The 19954-nt window shown below is 41.4% G+C and overlaps 1 protein-coding gene across 6 annotated transcripts in view; it reads left to right on the top strand.

Moving 5' to 3' along the window:
- The window catches only part of SH3TC2 (SH3 domain and tetratricopeptide repeats 2), a 54713-nt gene extending 40190 nt beyond the window's left edge, over nt 1–14523 (top strand). For 5 of the 6 annotated variants that reach the window (XM_053462339.1, XM_053462338.1, XM_053462342.1 and 2 more), the window contains 8 exons: nt 369–410; nt 903–2606; nt 2826–3006; nt 3355–3505; nt 3737–3859; nt 4284–4434; nt 6474–6670; nt 13871–14523. In XM_053462339.1, coding sequence (XP_053318314.1) covers nt 369–410; nt 903–2606; nt 2826–3006; nt 3355–3505; nt 3737–3859; nt 4284–4434; nt 6474–6670; nt 13871–14053 — 2732 coding nt within the window. In that variant the 3' untranslated portion in view covers nt 14054–14523. Of the gene's footprint in view, nt 1–368; nt 411–902; nt 2607–2825; nt 3007–3354; nt 3506–3736; nt 3860–4283; nt 4435–6473; nt 6671–13870 lie in introns of those variants that run through there. The other variant, XM_053462343.1, reaches the window with a different exon arrangement.
- The last annotated feature ends 5431 nt before the right edge of the window (nt 14524–19954 follow it).

Genomic DNA, 19954 nt, shown 5'->3' with positions numbered 1-19954 from the left:
CAGGTGGATATTGTATGTAGCTATCTAAAACTGAAATAGTTTTGCCTCAAGTAGGAAGTTTATCTGCAGATGTGGATGCTTCTGTTGTAGGTAATCATCTGGTACATTGATGCAATCCTTCCTCACGAGGTACTGATTGCGGTATTACTGAATTTATTTTTTGCATACCACCTATGTGTCATTCCTTAGGGGCTGAGTTCTTAAGTCAAGGTTGATACATTTTATTGGGCAAGCACAGAAAAATCACAGAGTCACATAAGTTGTCAGTACCTCATGGGTTTCTCAGATGGAAACATTCCATCTAACACCGTTCCAGTGGCACATTGCGTGTGCATAATAATGTGACTATTTTTTTTTCTGTTTTGCAGATGGCTTGGATCCATCGGACACATATCACAAAGCATCTTCTGGTGGGTTTAGGCTCAATTTGAAGCATTTCTTGTTCATCTAGTAATGATCAATATATTTTCTTATTCCACAAATACATAATCTACTGGGCATTATACATAAATATTTTCATAATATTTCACCTGTGTGCACCAAGCCATAATGCCAAGTTAATCAGCTAACATCCCCTTACCCTGCAGCACTGTCCTGCTTATAAAGTAGCATAATATTTTGTTCAAAGGCCTTGTTTAGACAGAGCAGGTGTTTTGATGGGTGAAAACAGCTCTAACAAAGTTATGATTTGTTTAAACTAACTTAACCTTTGGATAAGTAAGAAGTTTGCTAGAACCTGAATTCGTAGGAGAGATTATAGAATCATGTATTTCGGTATGTATTTAGTAAAGTAGCAAAAATGTCTTAAATACCAAGAACCTTACAGTGGCTAGTGATTTTGTTTTAGCACAGAATTACAAATAGCTCCAGTTTACCTTCTGTTTTGTTTTGTTATGCTTCAGATATAAGGAAAGACTTTGGTGAAAGCAACATGTCTGACAGCCTAGATGAGTGTGAAGGCATAAGCAGTTCATCTAAATGCAGTGCCTCTGAGAAATCAAGCCCTGAGTCGGAGTGGAAATGTGGAGTTGAGAGCTTCATAGTGTTGAGTCAAGAAGAAATTGATGATCCAAAATTCTTTGTTGACTTAAATGCTGGGGAGATGGAGGATTCTGAAGTCTTTGACCCAGTCTTAACATTCCTAAATAAGCAGGGTTACCAACCTTACTACCAGCCCTTGTATGATCTCTCTATGTCTTTCCTCAAATACACATTTTATGGATTCTCAGAAGAGGAGGATCTTGTATTCTACCTGGAAACCTCTAGAAATTGGGCTAAGAAATTGCACATGTCTTGGGCTCATGTTCGTTGCTGCTTTCTTCTTGGACGGATTTGTGCCAAAAGAATGAAACTTTCCCAAGCAAGGGTTTATTTTGAAGAAGCACTAAGTGCCATAAGTCATGGATTTCTTGACCTGCATCTTTTGGCTGCCTTGTATGATAACCTCTCTGCAATTTACTTGAAGCAAAATCTGAGATCCAAGCAGGAGCTATTGCTAGAGAAGGCTGCTAGTCTACTGATATGTTTGCATCAACATAATTTTAGCTCTGAACATGAACTTGAGGTGCTAAAATATCTCATGAAGAAAGCCATCATTGTTAACAATACCTCATTTGAATCCCGAGTTTGCTTTCTAATATTTAGACTCCTCCATCAGTTAGGCCGATATGATGAGGCCTTGCCTTTTGTGGAGCGCCTACAGTTTCTTTTCATCGCCGCCTGCTCCCAGACAGTTTGTTCTTCTATGGGTGTAATTCCCATATTAAGTTACTTGTATGATAAAAAATATCTTCCTCATGTTGCTTTGGCTTCAGCTCGATTGTGTAAGTCAATTGGCGTGAAAATTATGCCTTCCCCAATGTGGAGAGTGGGGGTTGTTATGCAAAACATATCCAGGATTACAGGCTGTCCCCTAAGCAGTAGTAACATTTCTGCACAATCTGCTCCTTACCTTAAACATGCCCTTTCTTGTTCTTATGAGAGTGGAGATGTGAAAGCCCAGAGAACCTTATGCCTTATTCTTTCCAAATTATACCTCCAGCACAGTCTACTGCATCGTGCCACTACTTATTCCAAAAGGGCTGTTGAACTTGGTAGATGGAGCAGTGAAGATGAAGCTTTTGAGGCTTCTCTCTTTTTGGGATGGATGTATACACTAAATGGAGAATTTGGACAGGCATGTCAAATTCTAGAACCTCTGTTAGAATCTATGCAGGAAACAGATAGTACTACCCAGTGCGGTGTTGTCCATAACCTCCTAGCAAATGCACAAAAGATGGACAACAAGGTTGTTGAATCGTCAAGAGGATACTCCCAAGCACTTAAAATGGCTACTGAAATGGGCAACAGAAGGAACCAAGCCATAGCCCTTGCCAACTTTGGGAGACTGTCTGTGTTCTGCAAAGCTGTTAACATGGCAGAGAGATACTTTCTTAAGTCCATCCAGTTGTACATGGATTTGCAGGGAAGTGATGAAGCAGAGCGGGAGCTAGTACAAGTTCTGCATTGGCTGGGGCAAATTCTGACTGAACAGAAGAAGCTTGAAAACGGCAAACTGTGCTATGAATTGGCTTTGGTGTATGCCTTGAAGGTGAACAATTTGAAAAGTGAGTGAACTACTCGAATTCTGTAAGTGTGCCATGCAATAACTATTTCTCACATTATTCTCCTCATTCTAGACTGCTAATGATTAATTCCATTTTTTAATAAATGATTTCTGTAGATTAACACTACTGTTATGTGGTTGTACCATTATAATTAAGCATGCACTAGACTTACCTTCAACCACTATTTAATATATATATTCTGCCTGAATTTACTTATAGGTCAGCTGAAAATAACAAAAGAGTTGTGCAACTTCTACAACAATGTGTCCCCTGCTACTGGGGCCCATATAGCCTACTGTGAACATTTGGTCCACCTAGTGCAGCTACTGAAGGATAGAAAAAAGGAAGAGGAACTACTGGGAACCTTAAGTCAGTTGTACCAATCTCTAAACACAGCAAGGTAACCATGGTCACAACCTTTGGTCGGTGCAATTCCTATGAATAACTCTAATATTCAAGTTAGGCATGTGCTATAGTCAGTGTATTTTACATTATGTATAGTAATAATTTTGAGATGAGACAATCCTTCATCAGCATCTCAAGGTCAACTCTGTAAGAAGGAATCATCAGTGATACATTTTTCTTCTCCTTAATTGACTGTAGTATTTTATTTGTACTTCATCAACAGATCACCACAGATTATCACAGAGGCACAGTGCACTGCTAAAGTTGACTTTCTTGTCCATGCTGCAAATTATTCACATGTCTACCATGAATGTATGGCTATTTAAAATTCTATTATTTTCAGGTCTCTACGGAAAGCTTTGGATTACACCAAGCAAAGTTTGAGGATCGCTATTGATCTTGGCCTGCATGATAGAGCAGCTGAGAGTTGGCTTCAGGCTGGGAGACTGTACTATCTTCTGAAAGAAGAGGAGCTGGTGGAGATTTATTTACATGTCAGTACCACAGAAGAAACAGCAATACAGGCCTAATTTATATAGCCTATGACAACCATCTGTGTAAACCTACAAATAAGGCTATATATGTCTATATAAATTCATATTTCTTCATATATAAAATGGACCAATGTGAAATTAATTTATCTGTCAACACCTATTTTTCAGTTCATGTATTATTTTCAAGTTATTTATTAATACTTGTGTCACTTTTGCTTAATCTCTCTGCAGGCCGGCATCCAGGCATCCCAGAAGTCTGATGATTTGGCCAATACAATGCATCTGTACGAAGCTGCCGGGGATATATTTTTTCATGGAATTCGGATGAGAGAGAGCGCATTACCTTTTTATAAGGTAATGCAATCAAAGGCATCTGTACAGTACTTTATCATTCATTAGTGGAATGATCATGGAGTAAAATTTGAATTTGTATTTTTGTATGATAAAATCTGTTGCCAGATGGTATTATACACATTTTCTTTGAGAGCACCCATGGAGTTATCTGCAGAGACCCCGCTTTATACCACTTACCTGCTCATTGTCCACACAAAGACCTTGCCTTTGCTACAGTTGCCAAGGTAGAGCAGTAGACTATTTTTTACAGCGTAGAATGCTCAACCTTTCTGCCTTATTTAGAGCCAGGGTCCAAGCAGTGCTAGTTTTAAGACATTAATAGCCTTCACAAAAAGCCATTTTTTGTGATTGCATTATTGTTTTGTTTTTATGAAATGCATGCTTCTTGCTATATGTTTCATTTTGGTTTCCATCTTTGTATCAGGAGGGTGCCCTCCCATTAGCAAAGAAGCTTGAGGACATCCAAGCACAGCTTCGTCTCTTCCACAAACTCACTCAGCTTCTTGTAAGTTATGGAAATTCTAAGGCTTCGCTGGAATATGCTGCCATGGCTGTCCGGCTCAGCCCACTTGTGGGTGAGTATTTTAAATTATGCATCCTTGCATATTATTTATTCAACACGTTCCTCATGTATGATTTTTATTTGGCCTAGAACACTTTGTTTTTAATGTCTATAGAATTCACTGTTCTGGTTCAATCATCATTGTGGTGGCTCCCAGTAAAATGAGTAGAGAGTTTTAGATTACTTTTTAAATTCCTACAGGTCTATTTACTAAATAGCCTAGTGGTCAGTCAAATACATGTTAAGTTGACTGATGTTGCACCCCCCCCCCACACAGTAACACTGGAAAATAGTGTGTACAATTTTTTAATTGTGGGCAAGATTGAGCAAATTGAATGACAGTAGAGGATACAATTTATTACTTATGTGGAAAAAAGGGTAGACAGTGAAAATAAATTGCAACCTCTATTTGGTGCAGAGTATACCAGGATAAGTATAATGAAAATGCCTCCCCAATAAGTTCATTAGGACGTTTTTGAAATCATATCAAAGACGTTAACTTTATGCATAACTACTATACGTTCATACTAACAAATCATTGTGTCAAGTGTGGCAGATCTAAAGGAAACATGAAAGCTCACTCAAAAGCCAGTATGTTTTAAATAAGAGCTCAACTATATAAGTGGCAAACTCTTAGGTGCCATCAAAGGTGTTTCTAGTGGTTTTGACTCCACTGATGCCACAGTCCCCCAAACACATGCTTTATACAGGCCTAGCTCCGGCTCGTTAACAGCTCACTCCAAGTTTACTTAAGCTGCCAGCTCTGCATTGCATTTGACCCCAATGCACAAAAAAACACTACCCCCAGTTGAGAGTAAATGAGGATCCGCAAGCCACAGCATGAAAATAACCACAAGCTTTGTGACACCTGAGAACCTTTGTGATATACGGCTCAAAATTCACTTAAAGTATTAATAGGAGATTAGCTCAAATGGTAGCAGCCTCACTTAGCATGTGAGAGACACTGCGGGATTGATACCCACATTCTGCAAGGTTTCTTAAATTGTTTTGTTGATGCTTTCTTAGAAGAAGAGTTTTAGGAAACTTTACAGAAGCGAAATGAATATTTCCATCAATGAGATGGTGGTAGGTAAGTGGAACAGCCTACAGTAAGGGAATTTAAACATGCATGGAGTAGGTATATGGCTATCCTGAGTATAAGACCAGACCAGGGACCTAATAGGGTTTGAGGTTTTTACAGCAGAGAATGAGCTGAAGATGAGGTCCAAACATCGCAGGTAACTTTTGAACGACACTAAGTGGTGTGTAAAAATATATTTTTTTTTACAGGCTGCATCCTCTGGATGCCCTGGTGATGGACAGTGATTTTCTACTTTCCTTGCACCCAAAGGGTACATTGAATTGACCTCAGTAGGGAGTGCTTCAATATTTAATTTGAATTTCATTTGTTTTACCTAACTTAACCACCCCACAGGAGATAGAGGGAGACAAGGCACCAATTGGCGCCATTCCTCCACAAAGGGTCGATAGGGTAATGATTACATAACGTAAATGAAATACGATGGGACCAGCAAAGATTTTTGGTTTACATATAAGTAATTTGATTACAGAGCTTTCATTTCTCATTCAAGCATATTGATCCTACAGGGTTCTGGACATATGGTATAAATATTATTTATATGCCACAGACATTAGAAAAAAAATTTGCAAATCAGCGTTGCATTTTTCATCCACAGAGATGTGTACCTTCAAGTTTAATTACAATTCATGTAAGTAGCTCTACGGATGAGAACTTAATTATGTCTCAGGAGTACGTGTCAGTGGATATTTTACCTTGTTCTCATGTGCCAAATAAATAAACTATCCAGAGATTGGGGTTTATTGAATTACCTCAGACTCCTTTGGAGGCAAAAACCTTCTGTGTGGTAGCCTGTTCTAATGTTAACAAATGCCATTGTCAGAGTGTCTTACTTACTTTTAAACTATACTTTCCTACATAAGATTCTATTTCTGTGCAGATTGTGGTGTTTATTTACATCTTTATTTGTTATAAACCCTAGCTAAGCTTTCATTCTCTTGCTGGTATTTCAGGTGAGCCTCTCCATGAACTGGTTGCCTTCCATCGGTTAGCAGGGGTGTACCATTCCATGCAAATTTACGAGGTGTCCGAGTACTGCTACTTGAAGGCCCTGTCTTTATGTTCTACACCTATGCAGCATGCTGCTGAGGCTGGATATTACTTGAAAGTGTACTGGCGTCTTGGAGAGATTGCACTTCTTAGGAGAAAGGTAATAGTCAAGTCATCTAAAAAACATGTGGCTGTCCGGTATACTTTCCTTTGACTGTGAAACAGAGTAACATGGCACTTATATATCTTAGCTACCATTACAACACACACTCATTTGTGTTATTAAAGGAACAGCCTGTCCCATATTTTAAATTACACAAAGATAACACAAAATCCATTATTAAATTACATTATATTAAAAAATAAATGAATATGAAAAGCTTCTGCCATTCATTGTTTTTCCTTCTTTTTCACACCATTGTGCCATCATCATGGAGGCTTTTAGGCCAAGATTGGCTCAACCAAGGGTTTATTCATTAAACCAAGTAAAACTCAGCTGAAACTTTTCATTTCATGCGCTTAGATTTGCATTTTGAGGGGCCAAGTTTGGAGAAGACTTAAGTTAGCCGTGCATAAGGCTTTCTTAAGGCTGTGAAGTGAAACGTATTAAAGCTGCATGATTTAACTATTGTGATATATCACCATAGCGGGCTACCTTTCCAAGGCTCTCAGGAAGGTCCTCTAGGGGAATAAATTTGCAGGAGACAAAATTTTGTGTAAAAGTCTGCAGCTTTTATACTTAATGCCGCACAGATACACAGGGGTGGGTAATTAAACAAAAGCAAAACAAAACTACAAACCAAAACCTAGCTCGATCTGAGCGCTAGCTATACATGAATCCATCTGACTAATCAGTAGGAAAATAATTAACAAAATAACGTTAACAAATTCTAAGATTTTACTAGTCTCATGACATAAAGTCATGATTTTATTAAGGACACGGAGGCGAGTATTATAGTGCATTCTCTTTCTTTATTACTACTCCCTCAGCAGCAAAAAACAAGGGAAGCAGTTAACTGAAGAGAAAAAACATACATAAAGTGCCATAACATATCAACCAATCAGCATAGATCCAACATATCAAAAGGTGAGAGACACTGCTGCACTTCCTCTTTTCTTGCGAACGAAATCAGCCCAGAAGCGACTCCACACGAACAAACATGGACATCGGAAACCTTGGACAACGGGTCAGGAGAGTCCAGAAGACATCAAACTAGAACAGAAGAAAAGAATAACGGTAGAAACCAAGAACTAAATTGGAGTGGTTAACACTAAATGAGGTAAGACAATGTCAACCGAAATACAATAGTGCCACATAAACATATGAGCAAAAAACACATAGAAACTATCTGAGATGAATCAATAAATAAACAGTATTAAAATACATCACAACAAACATTGAAGATAATAACATTCGAGAAACTCAAAGGAAGGGAAGGGAACGGGAGGGAATAATACTCGCCTCCGTGTCCTTAATAAAATCATGACTTTATGTCATGAGACTAGTAAAATCTTAGAATTTTATTAAGGACACGGAGGCTCCTATTATAGTGCAAGTTCAAAGCTGATCAACCAAACGCTCAGAAAAATGCTGCACCGGGCGAAGATAAAATTCCCGAAATGTGGAATCCGAAGACCAGTCTGCCGCCTTTAAAATATCCTCCATGCGACATCCAACCGCCAGGGCCTTGGACGCCGAAGCACTCCTAACAGAATGCGGGGAGAAAATGGACATATCAATACCTGCCTGCTGCAAGATCCACCGCAGCCACCTGGAAAGGGTAGGAGAAGAGACTGGACCATGAGGTCGCCTAAAAGAGATGAACAACGGAAGAACGGAAGGATTCCGAAGAACTCGAGTGCGAGACTCATATTCACGGAGGCAAAGGACCGGGCAGAGAAGAGGTCTGAGCGGAAAAGACGGATAGAAGACCGACTTTATATTGGTCTTCGTCCTCCTAGATATATCAAACAAGACACCATCCGGACGGTAGACCTTAGCAGAAAAATCCAAAGCCCTGACATCGGAAACCCGTTTACAGGAAAGTATGCAAAGAAGAAGTAATAGTTTGGCAGAAAGCTCCTTGAGAGAAAGGTCTTGATTAGGGGACCAAGCCTCCAAAAAGCGAAGAACAACATCAACATCCCACGTAGAGGAATAACGTGGGAGAGAAGGTCTAGAGAAACGGATACCCTTAAGCAACCTACAAACCATAGGGTGTTGGCCAATAGGGACCCCGTCGAGAGGGACATGGCCAGCCGATATGGCGGAGCGATATAAATTGACCGTACGATAGGCCTTGTTGCCATGGAAGAGGTCCGTAAGGAAGGACAGAACCATATTCAGAGGGGCCGAAACGGGATCCAATGACCTGCCCAGGCACCAGCAAGACCAAGATCGCCATGCAGAGGCATAGGCTCTTCTAGTTCCCGGAGCCCAAGCATCGGCCAAGAGGAGGAGAGTCTGTTGTGAAACACCCTCGACAGACCAAGGTCCCCGGAAACACGCCAAGCCACCAACCGAAGCTTGCCCAGCAGAATCAGGTCGTGAGGATGAAGGTCCGGATCGAGGAGAAGATCCCTGAAGGACGGAATGATCCTGGGAAAGTCTGACGATGTCTCCAACAGTCTGGGAAACCAATGCTGGGACTTCCAAAGAGGTGTTATCAGTACAAGAGATGACTTGCAACGCATCATGTGTAGGATCGTCCGGGCAATCATGCTGAACGGAGGAAACGCGTAAAGAAGCGTTGGCGGCCAGTGTTGAAGGAATGCATCCGTGGCCATCGCCTCCGGGTCTGGTCTCCAGCTGAAAAAGGTCGGGAGGTGTGTGTTCAGACGAGACGCGAATAAGTCTATTTCCATCGGACCCCATAGGCGCTGAAGCCTCTGAAAGACAGAAGGGTGAAGTCGCCAATCCCCGGAATCCCTGAGGAAACGAGAGTTCCAATCCGCCGTGAAATTGGAGAGACCGGGGATGTGTACAGCGGTAACGGAGATCCCATGAAGAAGGCAATATCTCCAGAAGTCTCTTGCGAGACAAGCCAACAGTCTGGATTTCGTGCCTCCTAGGTGGTTGATATAACGCACCGCAGCTACGTTGTCGAGCTTCAGCAGAATAGAACAACGGGCATCGGAAGGTGCTAGACTCCGGATGGCGAACGAACCCGCCAAGAGTTCCAGACAGTTGATGTGGAGGTAAGATTCCTCCAAGGACCACCTGCCGCCTGTAGATACAGTCCCGTAGCGCGCTCCCCAACCATGTAAGCTTGCGTCCGACTCGATAACTACGTCGGGAGTGGTACCGAAGATGGCCCTGCCGTTCCAGGCCTCCATGTGGGACAACCACCACATCAGTTCGTCTTTGGATTCGTCGTCTAGAGATACACAGCTTTCGTAAGAGGGAACGGAAGATAGCGAAGAAGTTCTTAGTCTTTGCAGAGCCCTGTAATGGAGAGGACCTGGGAATATGGCCTGAATGGACGAGGACAACAGACCTATCATTCTCGCAATTTGACGCACGGTGACCACAGGGGCGCGTAGCAACCTCCTGATCTCTTTCTGGATAGCCATGATCTTGGACTGAGGGAGGAACAGGGACTGCTGAACTGAGTCTACCTGAAACCCCAGAAATTCCATAGTCTGCGAAGGCACGAAACAGGACTTTTCTCCATTTATGAGAAAACCCAAGGACTGGAGAAGGTGGAGAGACCAGTCGAGATGTAGACGGAGAAGAGAAGGGGACTGAGCCATAATAAGGATGTCGTCTAAATATATTATCAGCCGTACCCCCCGAGAACGAAGGAAAGCTACAACCGGCTTCATGACCTTCGTGAAACACCACGGGGCCGACGAGAGACCGAAGGGAAGGCAAGTGAATCTCCACTTCTGATCGTCCCACAGGAACTGAAGAAAATCCTGATGAGCGGTCGCAATTGGGATCGTGAAGTAAGCATCTTGAAGATCTAACTTCACCATCCAATCTCCTGGTAACAAGAGGTCTCTGAGACAATGTATCCCTTCCATTTTGAAGTGGTGATATACCACAAAAGCATTGAGGGGGCGTAAGTTGATGACCGGACGGACACCCCCTCCTTTCTTGGGAACCAGGAATAGAGAACTGACAAACCCGGGAGAAGTCATGGGAATAGGAACAATAGCCCCTTTTTGGTAAAGTGATCTTACCTCTTCCGAAACCAGACGCCTTTGAAGCATTGGAAACTGCGGGGAAGGCGGAAGCTGAGCCTGTCGAGGAAAACCAGTCAGTTCTAATTGATAGCCCTTGACAGTATTCAACACCCAAGCGTCCGAGGTAATTTGAGCCCAGACGTGGACGAAATGCACCAGACGACCGCCCACCCTCGTGAGAGGAAGGGAAAAAGGACTTACCGTAGGGACGTCTGGATGGGAAGTAACCTCTGGGGCCTCTGGTGGATCCAGGGCGACCTCTGGAAGGAAAGAAGGGCGTCGGTCGTTGCTCTGGGAGATGGCGTTGAGGGAAGGAGCCTCTATAGCTTCCATGGAATCTGGAACCACGGCCGGACGAACGGCCCCTGCTTCGTCCAGCCCCGGCAAAAACCTTTGGGGCGAAAACTTTTTTCATGGAAGACTGGGCCTTATCAAGGGCAGTAAAAGTCTTAACGAAGGAACCAACGTTCTTGACGAACGAGTCACCAAACAAGAGCCCCTTGGCCGAAGGACCTGGTTCCTGAGTAGCCATGTTGACTAGCTTGGGCTCGATTTTAATCAATATAGATTTGCGCCTCTCGGCACAGAGCGCTGCGTTCGCATTGCCCGTCAAACAGACCAAACGTTGTAGCCAGCCGAGGGCTACGTCAAAATCAAAGGAAGCAGGGGAGGCCTTGCCCGCCTCAAGCAACTCAAAAAGTTTGGTAATGGGGCCCAAACAGTCCAGGAGTTTGTCCTGACAGTGGCGAAGTGAGAACTCCAAGCCCTTTCTGGGCTTCCAACCAGTCTTAGACAAGAACTGAATAATTTGAGGGTCAACCTCGGGGGTCTTACAGACCTCATCAGGAACGATAGGCCGTGGGCATTCAGCCCTAAGCTTACGTCTGCTCTCTTTAGATAGCGGTTTGCGTACTCTGAGCGCGAGATATTGCGCAATATGAGCCGGTGGGTCCCACTCGGCCGACCTCGGGTGGCGCAAAGCGTCCGGATCAAAAAGGGGGTTACCGTGAGGGTCTGTGACATTGTCATCAGCGTCTCCAGGAGGAGCAAGGACATGGGCCATATCACCCTCAGAAGAACACCCGGCCAACACAGGGGAGTCATCCCCATCAGACAGATCTGAACCAGGGTCTTTATATGAATCAAGATCGTCACCACTCTCATCAGACTCTGATGAATCTATTTGAGCCTTAGCTCTTTTCCAATGTCTGGCCGCTTTTGTCCGGTCAGGGACTCTTTTGCGCGGTAAACCAGCGCTCTCAGGGACAGGAGCCGAAGCATTGTCCATCACGACAGAAGCATGGCTGTCAGTCAGTAGTGGAGACAGGTGTTTAGTCTTACAAAGGGCTTTCTTGCCTAAGGGAGGAGGGGTGGGCACAGATGCAGGAGCTGAGGCAACAGGTACCTGGAGCAAGGCCTGCTGAATGGATTGTGAAATAGAGTGAGACATAACACCCATGGCAGAAGACAGTGCTTTGGTGATTGAGTGAGACATGGTAGCATCTAACAACGATTGAAAATCCTCTGAAGACAGAGGATGGGAATCATCATCATGATGCCCACTAGAGGGGCCAGAAGCTCCAACAGGAGCAGCCTGATCGGTAAAACGATCCATAATACGAAAATTATAGCTGCAGAAATAATATAAACGGTAGTAGTAAACCTGTGAAGGGTTGATTAACCCGAAGGAACGAAAAAACGAGGAACCGAAAACGCCAGAAGGTGGAACACGCAGCCTGAACTAGCAGAGAATCCCGTGAGATCCGCGCCAACAAAATGGCCGCCGCGCGATACACGGCGCATGCGCGAGCCGCACCAGCAGGCCGAAAAAAGACCGATGACGCGGCAGCTACACAGAAAAACCTGTCAGATGCGCGCCAAAGAAAAACGGCCGCACCGAGAGACAAAACGTCAGAGGAACGAAAAACGCCTGCCGAAAACGGCCGAAGACGCGGCTGCTCAAAGAAAGAGCACCGCGACACGGAAGAGACGGCGAAACCAAAGGTAAGGGCAGACTGAGAAAACTGACAGGAATAAAAACGGCACATACAATAAAATAAACGGGACAAGATATAGAAATCACCCAGGAATAACGAAAATAACAATAAAAGCAGTAATAGGATATAAAATAAGACAATAATGAAATTAATAATGAAATCAATAATTAAATCAATAATTAAAGCAAGTATATAAAGACACAGAGCAAATCTACTTAACTGTCCGCTGAGGGAGCAGCAAGAAAAGAGGAAGTGCAGCAGTGTCTCTCACCTTTTGATATGTTGGATCTATGCTGATTGGTTGATATGTTATGGCACTTTATGTATGTTTTTTCTCTTCAGTTAACTGCTTCCCTTGTTTTTTGCTGCTGAGGGAGTAGTAATAAAGAAAGAGAATGCACTATAATAGGAGCCTCCGTGTCCTTAATAAAATTAACCAACCTCTTTGTTCTCAGCTCCGCAGTTTAGCTATACTACTCTAAGCTGGGCTTTAAGGCCTACTAATTAAGCACAGGTGAGAGGTTAGAGACTGCCTAAATACCTCGCTTCAATCACCGTGCCATACACCCTGTCACATTATGCATAATGCATGCTTAGTCCTCACACAGAAAGAATGTGTCATTTTATAATGCAATATTTTTAATGAATCAGGGTTTAATAAACAGTGTATTAGCGTATAGTTCATCACTTACCTGTCGGAGTGGTGTGTCTCTCTTCCTCTGTGCTGTGTGTAGACTGATTCAACACGCAGGAAGTGGCTGTGAGGTTACTTCCTGTCCGCTGGATCAGTTAAGACAGTGCGCGGATGATCTCTATACTTTCCGTGCCGTTGGCTGGGGATATTAGCTGCACATAGCAGCTTTAAATGGGTGGGCAAGTGGGTTTATGACTGTTGCGCCTCTGACCCAGTATTAAAATTGAAAATGCACCATTGTGGCATTCATTAAGAGATAGACCCAGTCTTGGAATTTCAAAATACTCAATGAAGGTAGTAGTAAATAATGTTGAACCATAATACAAATCCTCATGGTAATGGACAGGACACGATATAAAGGATTTAATGGACTCCTTGGGTGCCAGCAAAAATGCCTGTTGAAACCGATAGGCTATGGATAGTCATATGTTTGTAAGCTGGATGACAGACTCCCAAAATAATTGTGCATATTTGTCTACAGGATGCTGAAGGTGCAGCTACATACCTCCTATTGGCCCTGGCAGCTGCTATTGAAATTGGGAATGAAGAGTTTCAGTTGGTGATCACTGAGAAACTGGCTGAATTGTATTTGAAATACTTAAAGGATAAGGAACAGGCGGAAATCTTCATGAAACAGAAAGTACAACTCACTAACAAGACTTAATAAAGACATAGAAAAAAGGCAGAATAGTCAACATATTTCAGGTAGAGGACAATGAGGGAGAAGATGAAACTATCACAAATGAAGCATTAAAGGGCAACAGTCTGATCTCCAAAATCTCCGAATGTGAATCGATTGTCAGAATCCCTGTAGTAAACGTAAGGCCTGCCTACAGACCTGTTCAACAAATGTTGCGGTCATGTGACATTTCTATGGACCACACATTTGTTCCTAGGGACACAGAGGAGGCAGAATCAACCCTGTAAGAGTCACCTTGCCTGGAGGACATATGCAAAGGAACTGTTCATACATTAACCATAAAGCACTTTCACTGTAACATAAATATACGAATTACGTATTTTAAATTGGTAACCTCAAGCCGTCACCAGCACATGAGATTTGAAGCCTAACAATTAGTACCTAGTAATTTCAGGCTTTTAACTGCATAATTATGTTAGGTTAATCATTTGAACAAAGTTTATGAAAATCACAACATTTAATTTAAGTACAAAAAAAAAGTATGTACTGTGCTACAAAACATGCCAATTTATACTAAAAGAGAAGAATGAAGCATATAACCAACACATTTTTGTGTTGTGTATGGTAAATACTGTCATGTACATAAACCAGTATTGTGAGTCCCCCATCGCAGCATTTCCAAAAGCTGTTGTGTCGGGTTCCAAGTGCTAAGCTTATCCACAAAAGAAAATTAAACTGACCCCATACGCTTACGATCATCCATCCTGACCAGGTATCCATAATTCATTTAATCCAACATTTTCATGTATGGTAAGCATATTGTGCTTTGGTTCAAGCGCATACATTTCACAGCACAATAAAGTTTCCTTTTGTGGATTCATCACGCTGCCGTGGTGAAAAAAAGAAATTGGTAGTCACCATATTTTGATGAAAGGTGGTATGTTAAGTTACCGTTAACTATTATTTATTATATAGCGCCTGTAGGTTACCTAGTGCGTTTACAATAGTGAAAATAAGGAACAATTTAAAATGACATAACACATGTTAACACATGCTGGTACAGAAGGAGAAGAGAGCCCTGCTCTTGTGAGCTTACAATCTACCTGTTAATGCAAATACCACACAATTTGTATTTCCCCCTTCATATACTATGTAGTTTAAGAGAATGTATATATATATATATATACACACAAAGTCAAATGGCACTGTGAATTTTTTAAAAAAAATAAAGGTCGCTGCCCTTGGTTCTTGTAGAAATAAAATCAAACCCCCACACTGAAGCTTTGCCCTGCACTTGAATCTTCCCAGACCCCAGGGACAGTGTCTGTGCATGGCAAAAAATGTTTAATTTTAAATTAAATGATGTCACTTTGTCAGTCTTTTCCAGGTGGCACCATTGTCAGGAAAAAAATCTTTGTTCATGGTGGAAGCCAGCAACTAAGCACTAGACATGCGCATGCGCTCTTGTTTTAAATATATCATACAAAGAATTGCACAGAGCTTGTTTGCTATGAACACACTTTACAAATGTGTATATTTTGTTAATAAATATATTTGTTGATAAAGTCATGCATCATTTGATAACTTTGAACTTGTAAAAAATGTTTTATATAAAAAAAACTGTGTGCTAACTGTATATGTTTACGTGATCAGCACTCTGATTAAAGTATTATGATCTGTTGAAACGTGTTAATACCTTTATATGACTCCAGAAGGGGGCTAAGTCTGTAACTTTATATTTAGATTACCTTTTGAAGTTATGTTTTATAACAATATTTTTGCTATTCTCTACAGATTACACTCACTAAAACCCTTGCATTATTTTTTCATTATTAATATAATTATGTGTGGCACATGACCAATCAAACCAGATGCTTATGTTTCCAAGAATCACTTTCATTTAAGTAATAGGAAACTATTGATTTATTCTTAATGAATGAGATCTTTTTTTCCTAAAGAATAACAAATCGAATGAATTCAGATAGACACTGAATTCCATTATAAAAATGAAAATTTACTCTGTTATGACTGTATTTGAAATAATAGCTGAGAGGTCACTTTAAACTCACATGGGAGGACTGTTTACTGTGGGAATGCTTTCAGAAACACGGGCATGCGGGTCTCATTAGGTCCCGCCGGGTGCATTCTTGGAGCCAGCGCCGAAGCTGCCTTTCGTTAAATAGCAAATTGCTGGGGTGGGGAAAGGGGCAAATCCATATGGGGGATCTTGCCCTGTACAATGCATAGATTATTGTATGAGACCTCTTGCTGCTTTATCTATATATTATACAAGGCCAGCCAAATTCTTCATACAGCAGATGCTCACTGGATTGGACCGTCTTTTCATAATATACAGTATATATACAGTACAATGAGGTGAAGAGCTTAAACTCTCCTGTCAGTTGTCTCTTTAGCAAATAAACCCCTCTGAAGTTTAATGCCACAATCATGGACTTTTTTGAGCATGTAGTCTATACAAATAAATAATAATATTTGCATCATAAATAGTATAAACAGGATGTTACTTTAAAAGAGATACTTATAAAAGATTCATCTCACAAGTGAACAATGATTTTAAAGCAGCCCTCCAGAGAAAAAAAAAATCTGGCCACTCTTTTTATAGATGCGATGTGAATGGCAACTTCTATATATAATTGGTGATCGGTCACATGAGCTGCTCTGTCATTACTGATGCCAACCAGAAATGCCAGCTTCCGTGGTATGCCAAGTTTCCTTGCTGTCTGTATGCAGTCTGGACTTCTGATATATATACACTTTCAGTAATGATTTTAGTCCATATTTATCCTTTATTTATGTCCTGTCTCTTTAAATGTACACCCTGTTGGAATGAAGAAGTTTTATCATGTGCAGTAGAATTTTGAGATTTTTGGATAGAGATTGTTATCTCTCTATAAATAATAACAAACTATACATGTCTATAAGAAATCTCCACATAGAAAGATGGTAGAATGAGGTTAATTTACATTTTATAAAGATTACAATTAATAAGGCAATATTTAATGCTACATATAAAGCCCATGTATTGCAACACCTGCTATTTTATTCTCGTCCTTCAGGAAGCATAACGTGGCATCCAAGATCCACCTTGTTTACACTCATGTAATGCACTTGTACCTAATTAGAAACACTTATGTTGTCGGAACTTTTTAATTATGGACAACTGGCAAGTATAGCAATTACAAATACATACTACATACAAGTATGCTTAAAAACTACTAGTAGTACTTTCCTATAAGGATGTTTTTATGTGCAAGCAACACAGCTTCAAACTTTGCAAATATATTGAGGATGTTACTTTGAAAAATAAAAGTGATGTAGTAGGTCGAGAAAATGTATGTTTACCATGTGTATCAGCAAGAGCAGAAGAAGAACTAGACTAATAGACAGTAATAGACAGTAATAAGGAGAAAATGCATGAAAGGCAGACGGGGGCATGACAAACCAATTTCCTGCTTCATGTCTACTGTGGAACAAAATTGGACTGATGTATTTCGGAGGTGAAATGTGTTACTGAATTTACTGTATTTCTGAAAATCTCAAGTAGCGAGCCTATTCATTCCCTCTCCCTTTTCCTGTTCTAAGAGTTGCCAATTACGCACAACACTCGCTATGCCAAATAGTTTTCCATATTATGCTGCACACTCAGCTAATAATCTCAACAAAATGCATTGCCTATACAGCACATATGAGTTCTTCCTGCAGCCCTCTTCCACAGAACAATGCAACATCCGCTCTCAACACTTCTGAGCCGTCACAAGACCGAGCGCCTGAGAGCTTGAACTTGTATATCAAGACGTTACAGTAGAGACTATAGGACTTCCATATTTTGGAAGAGCATTCCGTTATTTTACGCTTCCTGTATTACTCTTGCCTCTCCCCTACATGTCAACATTTACACCGACTTTTCCTCTGCTCATCTAATTATCCGTCCCTGTCTTCTATTCAGATTTTTATCTCTCATGCAAGACTTGTAAAGTCCTTTCCTTTGGAGTGTCGTTATCGGACTTTCCCATTGCCTCCGGTTCCTTTAAAAAATCCCTTGAGACTCATCTCTACCTTACGTTTCTTAGGCTCACTCCTGCTGATCTCTTGTAACAGCATTTGTTTTAAATGACAGTCAGCCTTAAAATGAGCATTTTCACCTCCTTCTTGAACGTAAGCTTGTTTGGGCAATGCCTTCCTCCTTTAAATCCAAATTGCTATATTATGTCCTGTTTAACCATTCTACGGAAAATGATGGTGCTATATAAATAAATAATAATAATAATAATAATGGAAGTTCCACATAAAAAGAGCCATGCTATGCAGGGGCCAGCTGGGAGTGTAGCAATTGACCCTCGGGCCTATCCAAATTAAAGCAAGGCTGGACCACATAATGAAATCAGGGCTGCCCCTGTGTGACCCTTGACACTGACTCTGCCTACTCCAGGAGGCGGGAGCTCAGTGGAATCTTGCAAGGAAGCAGGAAAAGAAGCCAGGCATCTGACACAAGGCAGAGGTGCATTTGATGTATTGGGGGTGTATATTTAATGCATTGGCAATATTTGCCTCGAAACTTAACAGTGCCGTATTTGCCCCAAACAGCTTGTCAGTGCCATTTTGCCCCCCAAACAGCTTGTGAGTGCCATCTTTGCCTCCAAACAGCTTGTCAGTGACATCTTTGTCCCCAAACAGCTTCTCTGTCATCTTTGTGCCTAAACAGGTTGTCAGGGAAATCTTTGCTGCCTCAAACAGCATTACACTGAATGTGTCAGTGGCATCCGGTGCTCTGACTTTAAAAAAGGCCCATAGTCGTAGCTAGCTAAATATAAAGAGGTTGTTTTGAGGAAAATAGATAAATAAATAATGAGGAAATGAATGATTAAAAATGGCAGAGAAGGAAAACATAATGGTAAAGCAAATTTCCCTAAACCTGTGTTTTGCATTTTAATGGGACATTAGGTACTATGGGACAGTACGGTTGTGTTCTATAATCCCATTATGCATGTGCAGGTGTGATAGCATAGGCCCCCTCAGTATGGTTAGCCAGACATCAATATGATACAGTGCAGATCATAGTGAGCATGCGCACAAACTGAGCCTGACATACTGTATCTGGTATAGGTAGAAGAAAGGGGGAGAGGCTGTCCAAACGGGATGAGCACTGTGGCTCTATGGCTCTCCCATTTTGCAGAAGCACCCTAAGAAGCCAGAATATTGCAGAGGGATTTGCAGAAAAAAGATAAATGTTTCTGCACCTCTCTTTCTCCATGAATCCACCTGCAACTCAGAATCTTAGATGCTGCTCCTTGGCCCTCTTATGTAGCTCAGGTTACTAGTTTTTTGTTCTTCCCTGTCTCATTCCTACCCTTGGCTATCGTGACCTCCTGTCTACTGACTTCCGCTTGTCCTAATAATGCTCCATTCTGCAGTCTGTAGGCTACTGACTTTAGCTACTTTGATCTTCTGGCTCTAAGAAAACGATAGAAAGTTTTATTGGGAACCATTGATATCACTGGTATACTAGAAAGAACGGATTGAAGGAGACCATGAAAATAAACTAGTCTTTTTTAGTACCAGTGTGCCTATCTACAAAACTCTTTCCGTACATATCATCTTGTGAACCTGCAGTCATTCACTAATTCCTAATATCACCTAATGTCAACTCACAATCTACAGCACTTGATAATAAAAGCACTTTTTACACAATCAGCAAAACTCATAAAATATTATCTAACAGTTAATCTCCAATGCTGTAGCCAACAAGCTTTATTCTTGCTGAGTTCACAGGAATCAGACAAATCATAGAAAGCCATGCACAATTTATACTGGTTATTAGAAATATTTCACATGCTGCTTGGTCACATAACTGTTCCTATGAGTGTTCAAACCATTTTCAAAAAAGCAATAGTAACCATAAATTGA

This window comes from Spea bombifrons, chromosome 4 (genome assembly GCF_027358695.1).
Source record: "Spea bombifrons isolate aSpeBom1 chromosome 4, aSpeBom1.2.pri, whole genome shotgun sequence".
Taxonomy (NCBI): domain Eukaryota; kingdom Metazoa; phylum Chordata; class Amphibia; order Anura; family Pelobatidae; genus Spea; species Spea bombifrons.
This window is presented reverse-complemented; position numbering and strand designations above follow the sequence as displayed.